The sequence below is a fragment of the Podarcis vaucheri genome (assembly GCF_965113315.1).
Source record: "Podarcis vaucheri genome assembly, chromosome: 3".
NCBI classification, from domain to species: Eukaryota; Metazoa; Chordata; class Lepidosauria; order Squamata; family Lacertidae; genus Podarcis; species Podarcis vaucheri.
In genome coordinates this window covers 82,175,789-82,194,953 of record NC_138761.1, presented here as the reverse complement: position 1 = coordinate 82,194,953, position 19,165 = coordinate 82,175,789, and the positions used below count along the sequence as shown (strand labels likewise).

The following is a 19,165-nucleotide window of genomic DNA, read 5'->3' as shown; positions in this document are numbered from 1 at the left end:
AACAATTGAGGACAATGCCTGCCACTTCCCTTTACCGTGAGAACAGTTCTCCTGGATCTGACAGAGGTCCCTCTTGTCCAGCATTCTGTTTTCACACTGGCCAACTAGAGGCCTATGGGAAGCTCACAAGCAGTGAGCTTGTATCCCAGAGAAACTTATATTCAGATGCCTATAATATTGGAGATAGTTCTTACACCACCACCATGACTAGTAGCTACCGATAGCCTTGTCCTCCATAAATTTATCTAACCCAGGAGTCACCAAGCTTTTCAGACTAGTGGAGAAGCATGGCAGACAACAAAATTAGAGAAACCATCATCCCACCCCCACAACCTTATGCTTACCATGGAAAGTCCGCTATGTCCTGCTGGTCCTGATAATAGAAATCACACACATGCAGACATATAGACAGATGCTGTTGCTGTCTAATAACAGGGGAAATACACAAGGTATCCTCACCACTCTCATTTTGCAGAAATTGCTTAGAAGGCACAGGCATCTCGCAACTTATGAGGATTTAACTTATGCACATTTGGCTTTAACAATCTGCTGCATGAAGAAGCACTTCTTTTATCTGTCCTGCATCTTCCATTGTTCAGTTTTATTAGATGGCCCCAGGTTCTAATACTATGAGAAAGGACCAATCCACTTTCTCCTCAACATACACAATCTTCTATACTTGTCAATGCCCCTGTCCCTCACAATTTTCCAGACTAAAAAGCCCCCAAATGTTGTAACCTTGTTTTAATTACCCTGAACAATTCAGTGTCATTAGCAAATTGGCCACCTCACTTCTCATCCTAACTCTACATCATTTAAGAACACGTTAAAAACTACAAGTCCCAGTACAGATTTTTGGGAAAACCTACTTCTTTCATCTCTCCATTGTGAGAACTGTCAATTTAACCTTACTCTCTGTTTCCTGTTCTTTAATCAGTAACTGATCCGTAAGATGACCTGTCCCCTTATCCATGACCACTAAACTTACTCAGAAGTGTTTGGAAATATGACTGTATGAAAAGTTTTTTGGAAGTCCAAGTACACTGTGATTACCGCACCACCCTATTTACATACTTATTGATACTCTTAAATATCTCTAAAGGGTTATCAGACTTACTGTTACAGAAACCATGCTGGTTTTCTGGCTTTGTTCTTAAAGAACCATGCTTGATCATGTTATCTTTAATAACTCTTTCTATCAGTTTTCTCAAAACAGAAGCTAACCTGCCTGTAATTTCCCAGATCCTGCTCTAGATCCCTTTCCTTACAGATGTTACATTATCCGCTTTCCAGTCCTCAGGCACAAAAGCAGATCTTAGGGATAAGTTACATATTTTTGTCAGAAGATCAGCAATTTCAGTTCTTTAAGAAATCTTGAGTGGATGCCATTTATACCAGGTGCTTTTGAGACATACAAAATAAAGGGGCAGATGTCTTCAGCAGTTTTTCCACTGTGCAAACAGAAGACAGGAATAAACGCTTCGAGGCAAGGTTAGGAAAATTAAGAGGCAGCTGTGAGAACAAGACTACAGCCGCCACACTAAAAGGAGAAATTTGTGGAGGAGTATACACTCTGGCAAGAAAGGATCAAGTGAAAATCCCCAACTCCTCTCTAAATCCCTGGGCCCAGCTCAAGAAAGTGAGAGGAAAGTGTGCTGACGAACAATTTAAGTGGACAAATGGAGCTTCCCCAGTCTATCATGTATCACCTTACTAGTTTGAGGACTGTACAGACTATTGAAACTGAATTGTGGTCCCAATTGTCTCAAGGTGAGAAAAACATTCAAGATGTCTGCTTCAGCATTCTGTACTTAAGATCAAATTTTCTTTCAATATACATTAAACCTGCAACTTTATGCACGTTTAACTTGCACACATTCAGCTTTACACACTTGGTTAAAAATATAAATAAAAGGGGATGGGCGTCGAGAAAAAAGAGACTTTGGCAATTCCACCCGCCATTGCATCCGATGTGTTTTGGTTATACACAATTTTGGCTTTAGGTGCAATCCCCAGGACGTAATCCCTGTGTAAATTGTGGGCTTACTGTATTGTTTATTTCCCTTGCTTTTTTCCTATTTGTCACAATCCATGTAGAAGTACTAATGGGATTACACTGCTTTTGATAGTGTAGCAGGAACCCCCCCACCCCAATCATTCTGTTTGTACAAACTTCACACAAACTCACACTCACACACTACATACGCCACATTTCTGTTATAAATTCATAGAAGAATCAACCATACATCGGATTTGCACTGTTCCATTTTTATTTTACTCCATATGACAAGGACTATCAGAGGGGGGTGGCTTGGTTCTGGTCAGCCATAATCCCTTCAGCATACCAGCACATCCACAGGAGCCCTGCCCAGTTGCTATGTCAACCCTGATGATCCCAGACAGAAGACAATCAGGATCACAAAAACTTGCATATGGGAGTGGATTCAGCATGGACTGAAACAAAGGACAGTGATCAGATCTTCCCTCTGGGGGCAGGAAACTGCAAACTCCCCTTTGTCTCCTGGAAGTGACTTATGGGCAGGGGGAAAGCCAGGTGACAGGACACTCAGGTTACCACCACAACTCTTCCCTCAACCCCTCCTTTCTGTAATGTATGCATGATGTCAACCCCTTCTGTAATGTATGCATGATGTTTCTGGGAGTGGGCTTGACCTAGAGGAGGGGAATTTCAAAAGTTTTTATAAGGTCTTGCACACCATCTTTCTGGGTCTTTCCTCTCTCCTGCGAGTGAGGGGAACACCCTGTTGCAACAGTTCAATAAAGGCCAAGCCTACAGGCTGCTGTTTTGCTCCAAGTTATCCTGGTTGGTGTCTTTGTTTTTGTCCAAGGGAGCCCTCGGATTTTTCCGGTAACAATAGCATAATGTACAAACATTACAAGAAAATGAAAGAAAAACTCTGCTACAATAGTGTATGTTACGGTAAAATCTGGGTGCGAGGCTACTCTGCCACCCAGCTCGTCGGACTAAGTCCACGGGTCCCTGCGGAAGAAAATAAGCTCAGCCAGAGACAGGAGCAAACTGCAGAAGATCCAAGTTTATTGCGCAACAGGTTCAAGACGAGATTGAACAGCGAGAAAGGGGTGACATGAACTTTTGAAATTTCCCTCCATGTCCCAGAATACAGTGCAAAATACATCCCAGTTACATCACGAATACATTAAGAAGAGGTTGGGTTACACAGATTACATACGGAGGAGGGAGGGGGGAATATGCAGAGCTGGAGATATGTGCAGATAAGCACATCCTGAGTACCTGATGAGAAGACAATGGTCCATGTATGCATGGTCTGCCACCTGGCCTTGCCCGGAGGAAAGGCTTGGCAGAGTGGTTTGACAGGATTAGGGTCTTGACACCTTGCCTGAGGGATTATGGAAGACAGGGGAGGTGTCATGGAGTCCTAGAGAAATTGAGCAAATTGGCACGTTGATTTGCTATGAATTTTATAGATTTTAGTCCCTTTTGACATTGACAATTGAAAATAAATGGATATATTGTAGCGAAGAAGGAGGTGTAGAAGACATGCCCCCCCCTTCCGTATCAGTGCATAAAAGAATAAGGAAGTAAATAGTTTCTAGCTGGGGGAGTGTGTGAGGAAAATTGCCCATGAGAAGGGAGCAAGCTTACAACATGTCTTTCCATACTGCTTAATTTTGTCTGATCTTAGGACTCAAAATAAACTATCTCATAAATGTACACTGAATAGTTAAATGTCCTAACTAAATATGTGCCACTGTCTCACTCATTTCCAAATCATGAATTTCCAAAACAGAAGCAAATTAAGGCTCCTGGAGCGATTGCATGATGTTGCTTCCATTCAAAACTGAAACTGGGTCAAATATTTCCTTTTCCCTCCCCCCCCCCTGCATATTTCCTAATGAAAAAAACCAGCAGGATGTACCCCCCCCCCAGCAAAGCTGGTTTCCGGATAATCCATTTTCTGCTGCTCTGTTGCATATATTCTGTGAGGCCAATAGAGCTTCTCTCTTCGGCTGACGCATGAATGTTGCAATCGGGACTTTTCCCAGTACTACGTAAATGCCAGCAATAATCCACAAGCTTTGCAGTTTCACTTCTGTCTGAACACAAAGAGGAAAACCCAGCCCTTGAGCATACTTGGATATTCTGTCCCATCTTGCTCAGTTTAAGGTTCTGATAAATATCTACACGGAAATACTTTTCCAATGAAATGCAATTTACTAAGGCAACCTCCCATAAAAATCTACATTTGCTACGGTTAAGATTTCAGCTTGGCATTATTTAAAAAAGAAACCCTAAATTGTTTCATTTCTAACTTTGAGCTTCAAGAAAGATCCTGAAGGTAATAAAATAATGTCCATACTTTCCTCTAGGGAGGGAATATCTGTATCACAACTTGGTGTTATAAGAAAAATACTGCTTCCTTTCCCTTATGGGGTATCTAAGAGCCCATATAGAGTCCTTAAGTAGGTTCTCTATCGGTAGGAGAAAATAACAGAAGCCAACCAGAGAATATTGAGAAGCTAAGCAGCTAGTAAGCATGATCTTTATTAAACTGTTGTAACAGGGTCCCCCGCTCACCCCACGCAGGGAGGAAGGAGAGGAACCTAGAAGAATGGTGTGCTAGCTCTTATATAGCCATTTGAAAATTGCCTCCCCTGTAGCTCAAGACCACCCCCCAAAACATCATACTTACATCACTGAAGGGGCAGTCTACAGCAGAAAACCTGTCTGCCAAGATACCTGATAATGGTCACTGATTGCTTTTACCTGGGCATCCTGGCCATTCTTTTGTGATGGTAAACACTTAGTTCCTGAATCCAGGTCACAGGCTCACACTATACATACGCAGATACGCCCTTAAGACAGAATATGTGAACAAAGAGACAATGGGGAGGGTTTTCCCATTTCCTTCCTATGAACATATGATTTATACAGTATATATGAGACCTTAGAATTCCTGTAACAGTGGTAATAACAGGCGAGTTGACAATAATGTTTGAAAGCTTCCAGAGCAAAAAGTGTTTTTCTACTCCAGAATCTCTCATTTTGCTAATCTCTCATTTCAAACAAACACTTATAAATACGATTCCAAAACCAGCATTGTTAAACCAAACAAAATGCTACAAAATAGCATGCCGGCTTTCCATTCTCCATCCACCTTCAGGCTGGGTGGATAGTAAACAAAACAGAGCAGGGGGGAAAACACTGGCTGTTGCTGCAGCCATGAATGAGGCCTGCAGCCTTAAGATGAAATGAGGGAAAGAGACAGCAGACATTTAAATGAGGCACTATTAATAAGGGAGTCTTGTCGGTTTCAGGTTGCACCAGGGGATGCTGCGAAAAATAAACAGGCTATGGTTGAATACCAGGTAACTCTTTTTTTTAACTCACCATGCCATCTAAAATGAATCTCCATCTTTTTTGATATACAAACTGCTTTTCCGCATCCATATATACTTAGAAGAATCAACTTTGTACTATCAACCTAATCCTTCCTTCCTTTGCTGTTACTTGGAAAAAAAACAAGAGCCAAATTATTAGCACAGAATAATAGAAGTAGCTTTAACCAGGCAGTTTTGCGGGGCGGGTGGTGGTGGTGGTGGTTTCCCCTAGGATGTCATGTGTATTTCATACCAATTACATCACCCCTTTCTCCATATCACCTGAGGCTGAGTCATTTAGTGTTCTTGCATATAGGTAATCCTCAAGAGCAAGCCTAGGCAGCAGCTGTTTAATTTTCTTCTAACAGCCTTTAATTTATAGCAGACAACCCCCTTATCGGTATACTTTCAAAGTGCTCAACATATGTAATTTAGGGTTGCAACATGTTTCTGATTGTCAAATATTTAAATTGCATCAGAGTCTCTTATTACTTCATGTAACAGGGAAAAAATATATTCTGTTAAAGGATGCAGTCATATTTACCACTTGGCAAAATTACAGCTGTATATATCAAGGACTTCAGCTTGTAAAATCTGTCCCCCAAATTAAAGGTTCAGAGAAACAGACAACTCTAGCGTCAAAGGCATTCCATGCAAACAGCAACAAGGAGGGGAAGGACAAGGGAGAGAATGTGAATGAGATAATTACTGGAACCGTTTTAAGGAAATACTGTAATGTAAAATCAGAGATTAAGAAATTTTATAGTAGCAAAAAAAAAACAAACCCCTATTAAAAAAAAAACCCTATGAAAAGCCAATGATGTCATCTAAACAACAAGGAATAATACTTGAATTCTGTTTTTCCTCTGTGGACCTCCAACTACACACAGGCTTACCTTATTTTTTCCTTATATTCACCATGTGAAAGAGTGACTGCAGAATCATCACCCAGCAAATGCACACGAAAGCTTATACCAAGAACTAACTTAGTTGGTCTTTAAGGTGCTACAGGAAGGAATTTTTTTATTTTTCAGCATAATTCTGAAAGCATTATGTCAAAGAGAAATGAGGCAAGAAATGCAATTGGGGTGTAAATGCTTTTGATGTCTTGGGGGGGGAGCACATACTGAAGGGGCTTCTATAGTGTGATAGGAATTTTATGGTCTTAGATATATGGTAATGTTCATAACTGCACATACATAGATCAACACAGGAAGACCAACCTGGAGCCATTTTGATTCCTAAACTGACCAAATCCTTTCTCTGCAAGGTTAAACTGGAAAAGCCTCCCCATTGTCTCTTTCCTCACAAATCCTGTCTCAAGGATATGTCTGTTTGAATAAGGTGTGAGCCTGTGACCTGGCCCAGGAAATAAGTATTTTACCACTACAAAAGAATGGCCAGGCTCCCCAGGCAATCCAATCAAGTAACTTGCCAGACAGGAGATAAACTTTGACAGGAGAAAAACAACATTTAAATTTCTGTGATATAGGTGGGATGTATCTGAGGGGTGGTCTTAGGTTACACCCCTTCTGTGATGTTTCTGGGGGTGGTCTTGATCTAGAGAATAGGAATTTCAAAAGTCTTTATAAGCCCTTGCAAGGCATTTTGGGGGGTCCTCTTCCTCTCCTGTGTGTGAGGGGAGCACCCTGTTGCAACAGATCAATAAAGATCAGGCTTACTAGCTGCTTTGCTTCTCAATATTCTCTGGTTGGCCTCTGTTATTTTCTCCTACCAATAGGGAACCTATGTAAGGACTCTATATGGGCTCTTGGATACCCCATAAGGGAAAAGGGCATATTTTTATTTACAACAATAGCACCTTGCAGAGCTCCAAGAAAAGAAAGAAAGAGGATTAGGGTGCAATCCATTATAACAAAACAAAATATACATTATAAAATATACATTTTATATACATAAAATATAAAATATACATTTATATACATATAAAAATATACAAAACACTGATACGTTTCAGTGTATCTGAAGAAGTGTGCATGCACACGAAAGCTCATACCAAGAACTAACTTAGTTGGTCTTTAAGGTGCTACTGGAAGGAATTTTTTTATTTTAACAAAACAAAACAAAGTGATCTTGGAGTCATACAATATGACATTCTCCTTTCAAATAAGAAAGTCTCAAAAGGAAGTTGTTTTTTTTCAAAATCAGTAAGCAAAAACAACAACAAGAACCCTGCAGGTACAGGAAAAATAATATATATTTATGCCAGATCTGAAATGAGAATAAGCTGAGAGCTGATATGGATACACAAATCGTTGCCTCAAAAGTCACTGAGGGCTTCCTCACCTTTACAGTATTACATACTTCATTATCACAATAATTTTTAAAAAGGTATGTATTAGAGGCAATAGATCGTACCCAATGACATCCTTCTGCTCAAATAATGGAATTTGCCCTTCGCTCTCCCCGATTACTTCCAAAATTTACTCTGGTTTGGGGATCTTTTTGAGCAGATTTGGAGGTATGCAGGGAAATGAGAGGATATTCTCACAAGGGCACTGGATACAACCCAGTCTTTAATATACCTTAAACCAGTGAGAATAATATTCATAAATCTAAGTACAAGAGAGCCTTGAGTTCATAACTCACTGACTGGCAGCAAAGAGATGCAAATAAATCAAGAAAAAGCACACTTTTCAGTCTACTGGATTAAAGTAATTGCTACCAAGTTGTTGACTTAATTAAACACTCCTGAAAAGGCCTTAAGGGTAAATACTCTCTCACTCATATGACACTTTAAATTTGTTTTAAAATTCACTTGATTATTTGCTGTGAGAATTAACTGAGAAAAAGCAGATAGGTAGCCGTGTTAGCCTACCATAGTCAAAATAAAAAAATTCCTTCCAGTAGCACCTTAAAGACCAACTAAGGTCTTCAACTTCTTCAGATGAAGTGTGCATGCACACGAAAGCTCATACCAAGAACTAACTTAGTTGGTCTTTAAGGTGCTACTGGAAGGAATTTTTTTATTTTGAGAAAAAGCAACTTGTCATAAAATGAAAATGCTATCCCTAAAATACACTATCCACCCTGTGTTCTTTGGATGAAGGGTGGTATACAAATTAAATAAATAAAACTATAAATATGCTATAGAATAAAGGATAAAGATTGCATATTGCCAGCTTCTAGGATTGCAGTCCAAAGTGTTGTATTGTATTATATTATTATCATTGTTACTACAGTGCTCCTCTTAGGGCTGGAAAAAAATTCATGTCATTTTTGCTTATATGCACTAGAAATCTAATGCTATCACTTTCAAATATGAAACATTTGCATAACTACAACCTGGAATTTCAAACATTTTCCCCCCAGTGCTGGTGCTGAAAGAAAATGTTACTGTACATCTTATTATACCAACCAACAAGGACTTTGATATTTAACTCTTCAGAATTGCAAAGTTATACAAAATCATCCTAATATTAAATAGGTTCTTTTTATTATTATAGGCAGAACTGCCTCAGTCTATGTTGCATTCAAGTTATTTTAATTTCAGCAACTCCAGTGGTGATTAAAACCAAATAGTTATTATTCTTGTAGTTGCATTCCATTGTAACATGTATTATTTCAAGCCTTTTAAAAACCCAAACCCAACAGAGTGGGATTAATGATAGCAACAGTGCAGCCCAAATCTTATCTATTTGTGAGTAGCACCAGGGAGCTTTAACAAGTGTCAGTGATGAGCAACACAGAATTGTTATTTGCTCCATTGGTATTGTTTTGCAGACAATAGTAAGTCATTGTTTCTCGCTTTAATGAGTTTACATTATAGCTCGTGTCATAAAAGTGCATAGGTATATGTCCATAAAAACCGTATCACTTTCTATAGTTGGCAATACAGTTGGTAAGGTTGTGCTACAGAAGTCAGAATTTACAGGTTTCAGTTATTAGAGCATTATTATGTTGTTTTAAAAATATGATCCAGAATAGGAAATTCCAAGTGTATGGCTTCAAATGTGCTTGATGTGGCGAGAAGCCAAAGCTCTGTAAGAGCATACGCCTTGTATGTAAGGTCCCAGTTTCCACCATTGACATTCCCATTGAAAAGCCTATCAGATAGAAGGCTTGGGAAATACCCCTACTAGAGGGCAGATGTTAATCGGGGGAAACCCCTGCGAGGGTTCATTAACCGGTGCCATTACTTGTGAATATTTGAAGTTACGATATAATGACACTGTGTCAGGGTAATTACAAGTATGGTCAGGGACATTTTATGACGTTTACATCCTACTCTTCTTCCATGGAACTCTAAGTAGTACTGTATATATAATCTAAGCTCTGAGCAGATCCAGACTTGCTTATCTTCAGCACATTTCCTGCATCATGAGCCCTCATTCCTTGCCCTGGGAATGTGGCCTTGCCAAATCATTTTATGGGCGAGGCCAGGTTTGAGCCTGGGAATTCCAAGTTCACTGCAGCACACTAGCTCTTGGTTTCACATTACCGTATTTCCCTCAGTAGCTTTAAATCCAAGAAGCATAGCTTGGTTGGCTCAGAGTTAAAACTTGAGCCAAAAAACCTCTATGAAACAGATAAAATTACAGCAGGCCTACAACTTATGCAGGAGTTACATATGCAGAGTCAATAGTGGGTGAGACTGACAAAGTAATTTTCCCAGAGCCCGGCCCCTTTTAATTTTTTTTTTAAGTTTTGCCATATGCTTAAAGCTGAATGCACACACGTTAAATGTACACAAGTTGTGGGCTTACTGTCTGTCAGAGTAAGTGGCTGGAAATTGCCACCTCAAGTTAGAAGCTGAATGTTAATCTCTAGTTTGTTATAAAAACCAATACTGCTAATAATCTATTTTGAGTATTTTATTAAATAGAAGAAGCACAAGTTTGTGAATTATACTCAAGTTAAGTGCAAGATAGTGAATATTTGTTGTAATAAACGTCTGTGTCTTACGCAGCACAACAATGTCTCTCAGCCAGTGAATGTATTAGCCACCTTGTCCTTCCAGAACTACGACTACATTCCATTTAATTTAACTGTATCCGCATAAGCAATTGCAGACATAAAATTTCAGATACTGTACAGTAGACAAAGTGTTTTGCATGTTTTATTTGGAAAATTCAAAATGGGACTTTCTACCTAGTAAGCATCTTCAGGATTGCAGCCTCAGGCAGAAAGCTTAGGAATCCCTTACTTAGGAAGGACGTACTCCTGAGTAATTATATAGAGGATCAATCGGTAAGAGTCCATTCTATGGCTTTTTATAACAATATAAGGGACACTAAGAAAATCTGTTCAACAAAGCCACATAAGCATGTATTGGAAAGGCGATATGTGTCAGAGTTTGTTGCAAGAGGAGAAGAAAGTATTTATTACGTGGCACAATTGATTTTGCACAGTTTCGAACAAAAAGCTTGGTTAAGAGAAAGCTATGCAATTGTCCTGAGATCAACGGAGTAAAAGGCCAGAGCGGGTTTTGACAGGGAAGCCACCAGCGCCGAGGAGAGAGCTGCTGTCCGGAAGCCAGCTTACTTCGTTTCAGCGCCGGGCACCAAGCGAGCCCGGCGAGGCCTATTTGCAGAGCCCCTCGAGTTTCTCCAGCGCCCCCTTCATGTCCCGGATGCGCCGGGCCAAGGCGGGCACCGGCTGCATCGCCTTGTCCAGCTCCTCGCAGCGCGCCATCAGGGTGTACATGGAGCGGATGCTGGTGTCCACCGCCTCGCCCAGGCTCTCCACGCCGTCGCGGTACGTCTGGATGCAGCCCACGCTGAGCGCCGTCAGGGCCTGCAGGGCGCCGTGCACGCTGCGCAGCAGCTCGTCCACCTGCGACGCCGCCTGCACGGCCAGAGCCGCCAGGTCCTGCAGCGCCGCGGGGTCCACGGCGGGGATGAGACAGCCGGAGCCCGGCGGGGCGCTGCGCCGCATCTGCTGCTCGAAGTCGCGGGCCACGAAGTGCGTGAGGCGCCCGTCCCAGCGCACGGGGCCCTCGCGCTCCAGGCCGCTCGGCGGCTCCTCCGACAGGCTACCCGCGCCGCCGCCCCGCGGGGAAACTCCCGCCGCCGCCGCCGCCGCCTCATCCATTGCCCGGCGCGCTACTCGGAACTGCCGGAGGTATCAACCGCCCCCTCTCTCAGAAAGGAGGCGGGCCTTGGCCTCCATACGCGCTTCGGATTAGCCGGCGCGCAGGCGGGGGAGGCGTGGCTCCCGCGATTTGTCGCGCTTGATTGGCGGCTGCCGCCTAACAGCGCAACCCTGCGCTTGTTTACTCAGAAGTGAATCCCACTGACCTCAATGGGGCTTATTCTCAAATGAAGGGTGGGTGGTCTGCACTCTTAAGAGGGCTGGCAGTGGGGAGGTGAAGCACCCTCTCCTCATTTCGCTCATCGCTAAGCGAGAAGCTGAGAAAGCAACGGCTCGTTCTAGAAAGGGGGCGTGACCTCCTGCACAGTATTTGTGTCCGTCTTCATTGGGGAAAGTAGGGAGGCCCTCACAGGACATGCTCGGGGCTGATTGGGCAACGGCGACGGAAAGGCGGGCTCCCATACAAGCTTTCCGTTCTGATAGGCAGGCAGCGGGAAGGGGGTGCGGCCTTCTCGAGTAACAACAGTGGGGCGTTGTGGCGATTTCTCTTCACTCCCCCGCCATGTTCTCCTAGCAGCGGAGCTGATCGCCTAACCAGCGCAGGGACTTAAAACCCCGAGCGGACGCTCCGCACTCGCACCCCTTGCGCCCCAGCTCTTTTTTCCCCCTTGCCCACCAACTCAACTTTTTTTTTTTTTTAACCACCTCCGCGCTGCTGCGCGAAATCCTGCTCCTTTCGACCATGGTGACTACTACGGCACCTCCACCGTTTCTAGCCCGGATCTCGGCCGGCACCGAGGACCCCCGGCGGTTCCCTGCATCCCTGTTCCAGCGCCTCATGCGGGCAGACTGCAGCAGGGAAAGCCACCAGCCCAACTGCTGCCCGGTGGGACCAGGAGGCAGCGCGCGGCCGGCGCTGAAGAGAGTGCGGCGGCGAAGAGCCAAGATACGGTCCGCTCCCTCCGGCCTCCTGCAGAGCCGCTACCAGCACTACCAGCAACACCGTGCCGGCTTGACGCGAAGGAACACCGCGCAGGGGACGTGTAACCCCTACGAAGTCCCCGTCCCCTCCTCAGAGCCAGGGCTAGAAACGGTTCCGAGCGCAGAACCGCCGGCACCTTCGCCGAGAACAGCCCCCGCCAGTATCAGTAAACCCTTCAGGAAAGAGGTAAATAATATTAAGCGCGGCTGGTGGGGGGCGGGGCGATGGGGGCTATTGCTGGTAGGCGAAAAAAAGAAGCCAGCTGCTTCTCTCAGCTCGAGACGGACGCGCCTGCGCAGTTTCCATTTGATGGTCGCGGGGGGGGGGAGTGTGAGGAAGTTTCCGTTACGTCTGTTGTCTTTAGTGGGAGAGGGCGAAGTGAGATTCCTCCGGGGCTGATAGGTTGAAGGAATCACCAATGGGATTGGCGGCTGCGCCCCAGCAACAGCCCGATTTAGCCCGTTGTCCGTGGCTATTGACGCGGGGGGGGGGGAGAGACGTGACGACGACGCCGTGCCCAATGGACGAAGGGGAAGGGGCTGGGGCGGGGCGGGGTTTGCATCGTGGAAGAGGATGCGGGCTCTCTTAAGACTCGCCTTCTCAGTGAACTGAGTTGGGGGGAGGCCGGGGAGGAGCAGGAGCCGCATTCGCCAGGAAGGCCTACGCTTTGTGCGCAGCCGTACTGGGCGAGGAGCCAGTGTTGACGTCAAGTTGACTGGTAGTTCTTCCTGCATAACCAAGATTGAGAGGGTTTAAAAAAAAATCTTCCCGTCTTCTTTAGATTTATAGAAGTTACCTAATCGGGATAGTTTTTCATTTTGTGGGAGAACTTTGAAGTATAGTTATGGGATCAAAGAGTCGGTTTTTCTGGAGCAAACTCCCCCAAATCCCTTTGAATTTAAGCAGCATTGCTCCATATTAACGGAGCTCAAAACTTAAAAAAAAAATATTAAAAATTCTGCTGATTGTCTGTTGCTTACTGAAATTTGAATTATACAGCCCCATAGAAAATATTACAATCCTGTGCATACTTAACTCCTGGTGCCTTCAATTGGAATCACTCCCTAGTTAGATTGCCTCCAGATTATCCGTAGTTTGTGGAAGGGATTTGAACGCATACCAGAAATTTAGGTTTGCACAATTAAACCGGTTAATTAGATCTGTCACACTGGCGCAACACATCCACAAGCTGATTTTTGTGTTTGGGATATAGCAGTAGGGAAATGCACTGAAAAGTGTACATGATTAATGGGAATATGTATAACCACTGCACTAGCAACTCAATATGATTTCAGAACAGTGCTCATCATAATCTCTCAGCAGTCAGATCAGAATGAATGCTAAGTAAACGGGGCATCTGGAAGAATTGCATGTTCGTTGCATCTGCATGTTTCTATGTCTGGTATTTCGACATCACAGAATCATTTAACACAATAAAGAGTGAATGTGAAGGACAACTAACTTTGAAACAATAACTGTGAATGTAGTTAAATATATTTATGAAATTATCTTTTATCTTTGCAGTTGCTCAGAAACAGGATGGGAAAGTCTGAGAAGGTTACCATTCCTTACAGTCAACCTATTCACAGTATACACCTTTGTGACCAATCAAAGATTAACAGACCAAGGAACAAATGTAATATACCACTAAACAAGATTCCACCTTCAAAAAAAAGTGAAAATAACTTTTGGCAACAATCCGTGTCACCTGAACTCATTAAAAAGCAGGAGAAAAAGCCTCTGAAAAATGCAGAAAATGTGAAATCAAAGAAACCTGTTTTTCTGACTGAAGCTAACCAAAAAGAAAACTATGCTGGGGCAAAGTTTAGTGACCCTCCTTCACCCAGTGTCCTTCCAAAGCCTCCCAGTCATTGGGTAGGAAGCCCTGTTGAATATTCTGACCAAAACAGGAAGATGATGGCAGTCCATCTAAAAACTCTCTTAAAAGTTCAAGCGTAGCTTATGGGTATTTACAGAGAGCATACCAGGAATTTGAAACCTGCCTTGTTGCAACATGAAGTGCGAAAGACTGTCAAATCTTAAATTCGCAAACTTTTACTCTATTTTTTATGGTTGTGTAAATAGTGTATATCATGTAATGTGTATATTCATATTTTGAAGTACATTTTAGTTTTGTTATGAAAGGATGAATTTTACACTGCCCACGTGGTAAGTGGTTTTTGTATATAATAACGGACACCTTCTAATGTGTGCTTGACACATGGAAAGACCTGACAACGTTTGCACAAGGTGCTGAGATTCTGAAAGAAGAAGAACTCATCTCAATGTTCAGATGGAAATGTGAAAACATTGCTAATGCACTACTGAAAAGTTTTACAATTTGGCACAATGCTTCATTGGATAAGAAGCGCTCATAAAATCATGAGCTTGAAACAGTATATGGAGTTCAATTTCTCATTGGAAATATAAATTTTTGATTAGATTAATTAGCCCAGAAACTTAGCTCTGATGATTCTCTTAATAGAGAATAGCAGAGCAAACTGCCAGAAATAATTGGCTATTTTTAAAAAAGAACTTAAATAAAACAATTTGGCCTCCCCTTACTTGGTTGTCATTCTTTTGAGTTGCTCTGTCTAAACAGTAATGCTGCAGCACGTACTAAATGTTGCTGTGCTTTGTTAGTGGTAGGACATCCTTTTTTTTTTTATTCTAGCTTAAGATCTTCCTTACACCCTGGTTTTGCAATTACTTAAGCACCAACACAAAGTTCTCCACAATCCTTCCCAGTGATACTTGCATTTGCCTTGGAAAATATGTGGTAATTATTTTCAGTTATAGGAAACATAGGTAGGCAACTCTAAAATTTCATAACAGTTTTAAGAAGTCGTCTGCAGACTGCTATGAAGTATTCATTGCTGAGATTCCATATTGCTAGGTGTATACAAGTACATTAAAAAACTATAAAGAAGCAAAACACAAAATGCCACTCGCGACCCTGAAGCAAACAGATCTGCCCACTGATTTCAGTAGGAAGTGGACTGCAGTACCCAAGAATGGAGGTAGAACAGTGGCTTTCATTAAATATATGCAAAGAATGGGGCATTACTTATTGTGACTCGGGATTAGCCCATTTTGGGGGGCATGACATAAGTCCTATTCCAGATGAAATACTATCACCAGAAAGGAAACATTTGAAATTAAGCCATCTTTGGTCCTTGTACAAAAGACAATTCGAATATTTTCAAAAGTTGATTCATTTAATTTATTAAATGCCCCAAATAAAGCTTTTGTGGCATATTTCAATCATAGCAAAGCATACTTCACTTTACCCTGTGGCATTCTGACCTTCAGCAATAATGTATCACAGTTCAAAGTTTCCCTTCACAGTAAGAGCATAGCTATAACATATTAACACTAGAAACAGTGCCACCTTGTATTTATTTAGTTTGTACCTTGGTTCATCTGTAAAATCAGTGTCTCACTATGTTCTCACCTGTGGATACAGCAGTCGGGTCTTTTTATTACAGTTCTGCTGATGGAAGCCTTTATCAGCTGAGATAAAGCTGAGATCATATCACCATATGATACAGCCCTGTACATTTGTATTGGGAGACCAACCAATATAGTATTTACATTTTCTTATTACTGTGTTGTATTAGTTATAGTTCCAAGGAATGCCTAAGCTAAGGAAACAAGTGAAATCACAGTGAAACGACTGTTGAGAGAAAAACAGCTCACACGTCTTCCAGTATCTTAAGTTGTCCAAAGTAGTATTCAGTACTGAAATGGAATCCATGATAGACAGCAACATTAATACCATACTACACAACCAGCTGTCTGCTCAAGATAAATCTTGAAGGTTGCCAAAATCTGCTGTTTTGGGGAATGTTAATGTACACACCAAAAGGCTGGTTCTTTTGGCCTGTCTCTTCTATGACATCTAAGGGCTTATGAAAAACACATGACGAACGCATGTAGCACATACTGTAAACAATGTTTTTCATCAAGTTCAGATACAGTTCTAATTGGGAATGTTGTAGGGACAGTGCTTTTTATGGTCAGATGGTTGTCTTCTCAAAGTACAAATCCCCAATCTCCTGGCTTTTAGGCTGGGTTATCTTCAGAGTCTCCAACCAGATTCCAGAGCTCTCTAATGGTGGGGTTTTCCCCACTGATCTTCGTACAAAAGAAGAAATTACAGTTTACCACAGCCCCTTCTACTAAACATTGGGTGCTTCCATGTTACAGTCCCTTAGCACTACCGAGGCACTGCTTTTCCACAATTGTATTCCCACAAGGCACTTAAATATACAGCTTCATTCCCCACATCAAAAACCTAAAAATGCCCGTCCCTTAGGCGAGAGCTCATGTTTCTTTACAAAATATGGTTTACTTCAGCCTTCAATTGTTCCTTATTTAGTAGCTTCCTTTTTGCCCAACCCCCACCCAACACTAGTTCTTGTCAATCTACATTGGGCTAGTGCTGTGGATACATAAGAAAAACACGCACACAAACATGCATTGCCAGAAACTGGGTCTAAAAAAAGAGCACTGGAATGCTGCTGGCTGACAACTTTTGAATTCTTCGTAAAAATAACAAAAGATGTTAAATCCAGACATTCCAATGTCTACAGCAGCAGCTTGCAGCAGTGTGGAGACAAATCATTTTATAGAGCTGAATTTGCACGGGAAGAAAGATCTCCCAAGAGGAACTGCTGCCATTTCAGGAGCAGCTTATTGCCTCCTAGGCTTCTTGTCTACTGTATCCCATCTCCACATTATTCTTTTTCCAGTTGGCATACAGCAAATATTCCATTGCATTTCTAACTGTATGCCCTTCTCTGCTTGTTTGCCGTTCCTAGCGTGTCTTAAAAACAAAAAGGAATGTAAATAAGAGGGAGACATGTTCATAGTAAGTCTCCTGCTGAGATGTACAAAAAGTTTGGAGCACCCTCTAGTGGATTTTTGTTACCTTTGCCAGCTATACTGTACTACAATAAGCTTCAGATCAAAAGACTTTGTTTTGGCAGACAACTCTTAGCTTTAATAAATAGGGATCAGCAACAATCTCTTTTAAATTCAGCTTTATTCAAAACAATTATGCAGGCAAAATTCCAAGTCTCAGAACAATCTTTAAACAAGAACAACTGCAAATGATAAGATTAGCATTCTGTTCTATGTCCCACTTAAACTGCATACTGTAACAATCAATTTCAATCCATGCTTCTGCAAAGTGATTTGACTTGCATGAATTAGTCGCATAGGGCATGACAAGTTAAAATAGCAGACACTGAACCATATGCTCCAGTACATAATTTTTAGGTTGTAATTTTTTAAGGTTAAAAATTGTCTCTTTGTCTTAACAGGGTATATACCATGTTTACCTACACATTGTGTTTTGGTCACCGAAGAAAAGGTAAGATAATTTGCTGCATATTATGCATGTTTTTACAGAGGTAAATTCTACTTTGTTGAGTGTATCTTCATCCTAAAAAAAAAGGTAAAGGATCCCTGACAGTTAAGTCCAGTCGCGAATGACTCTGGGGTTGCGGCGCTCTTCTCACTTTACTGGCTGAGGGAGCTGGCGTTTGTCCACAGACAGTTTTTACGGGTCATGTGGCCAGCATAACTAAGCCACTTCTGGCGAACCAGAGCAGCGCACAGAAACGCCGTTTACCTTCCTGCTGGAGCAGTACCTATTTATCTACTTGCACTTTGACTTGCTTTCAAACTGCTAGGTTGGCAGGAGCTGGGACTGAACAACAGGAGCTCACCCTGTCGCAGGGATTTGAACCGCTGACCTTCTGATCAGCAAGCCCTAGGCTCTGTGGTTTAGACCACAGCGCCACCTGTGTCCCTTAACACAAACATATACCAGAACCATTGTAATTAGGATTTTAGGACTGGCATAGAAAACTAGATCCATAGGCGTCCTGACTTCTGCAAGCAGGATTTATTTCTGACTTAGCTCAAGATCCTTATGCAAGAGATCTGAAATCTAGAGATGGCTATTCTTTCATTTACACACAGTCTTGCACAATCTCCTGTAGAAAGTCAGTCTTCCACTAGCTCATTTACCACTGTTAATGTTATGTCATCAGTGCAATAATTTCTTCCACAAGTGTGTCTCTGGATCCAATCCATAGAGAAGTAAATGATAGACCAGAGTGCCCCCTGGATCTGATGCCAGAATCCCTTTGGGGGGGGGTGTAGACTGGGCCAGTGTATGGCTCAGCGGCATTCTCAGGAAATTAAAGTGGAAGGTGCTTTGCCTGGCACTTTTCTTATCATTGTTGGACTGCTCAATGCAAAGCTACATTAGCTCTCAACAGATTTTATAAGCAGCTTTGACATATATCTAAACTGAAAAACCATTATGGTAAATTATTTTTGTTTGAAAAAAGCATAACATATATCCTATATTTTTTATTTTAAAAAATGTATTGCTCTTATTCAAAGTCCCAGAGATTAATGTAAATAAAAATGCCAGACAGAAAGTTCACTTATGAGCTGTTGGTATATACCGGACCATCTTCCTGGTATCTTCTATGCAGAATTGGTAAATGGAGAAGAAAAAATGCCTGAAGGTGGCCAGCATAAGAGAAAAAACTGAGAAAAAGAATGGTACTTACAGTTCAAACTGGATACAAAAACAAGAGGGAAAGGTATGAAGTCATTTATGCTAGCGCTGAAAGCTATGAAATTACCGTATGTAGCATGTAAGAGCCAATGGGGAAAACATCTTATGAAGAACATTCATAAATTTCCAATATCAAAAATTTCCAT

General features: G+C 42.1%; 1 protein-coding gene, 1 long non-coding RNA gene and 1 pseudogene across 3 annotated transcripts in view; 2 read left to right on the top strand and 1 right to left on the bottom strand.

Annotated features, from left to right (window-relative positions):
- LOC309529142 overlaps nucleotides 1-19,165 on the top strand; it is a 598,034-nt gene that overhangs the window by 540,603 nt on the left and 38,266 nt on the right. The window lies entirely within an intron of this gene.
- Nucleotides 10,203-11,586, bottom strand: LOC309529304 (BLOC-1-related complex subunit 6 pseudogene; annotated as a pseudogene). The gene has a single exon. The product of its transcript is annotated as a BLOC-1-related complex subunit 6 pseudogene (transcript).
- PNRC1 (proline rich nuclear receptor coactivator 1) lies at nucleotides 11,987-14,982 on the top strand. The gene is made up of 2 exons (XM_082217154.1): nucleotides 11,987-12,604; nucleotides 13,943-14,982. Exons 1-2 carry the CDS (start codon nucleotides 12,179-12,181, stop codon nucleotides 14,375-14,377), a joined length of 861 nt encoding a protein of 286 aa, XP_082073280.1. The 5' UTR covers nucleotides 11,987-12,178; the 3' UTR covers nucleotides 14,378-14,982.

What these genes read in the sequence shown, in the direction of transcription:
- PNRC1 (XM_082217154.1), top strand. Translation starts at nt 12,179, where the DNA reads ATGGTGACTACTACGGCACCTCCACCGTTTCTAGCCCGGATCTCGGCC. An exon ending in GTAAACCCTTCAGGAAAGAG is followed by an intron (nt 12,605 to 13,942) that starts GTAAATAATATT and finishes TTATCTTTGCAG; the next exon opens with TTGCTCAGAAACAGGATGGG.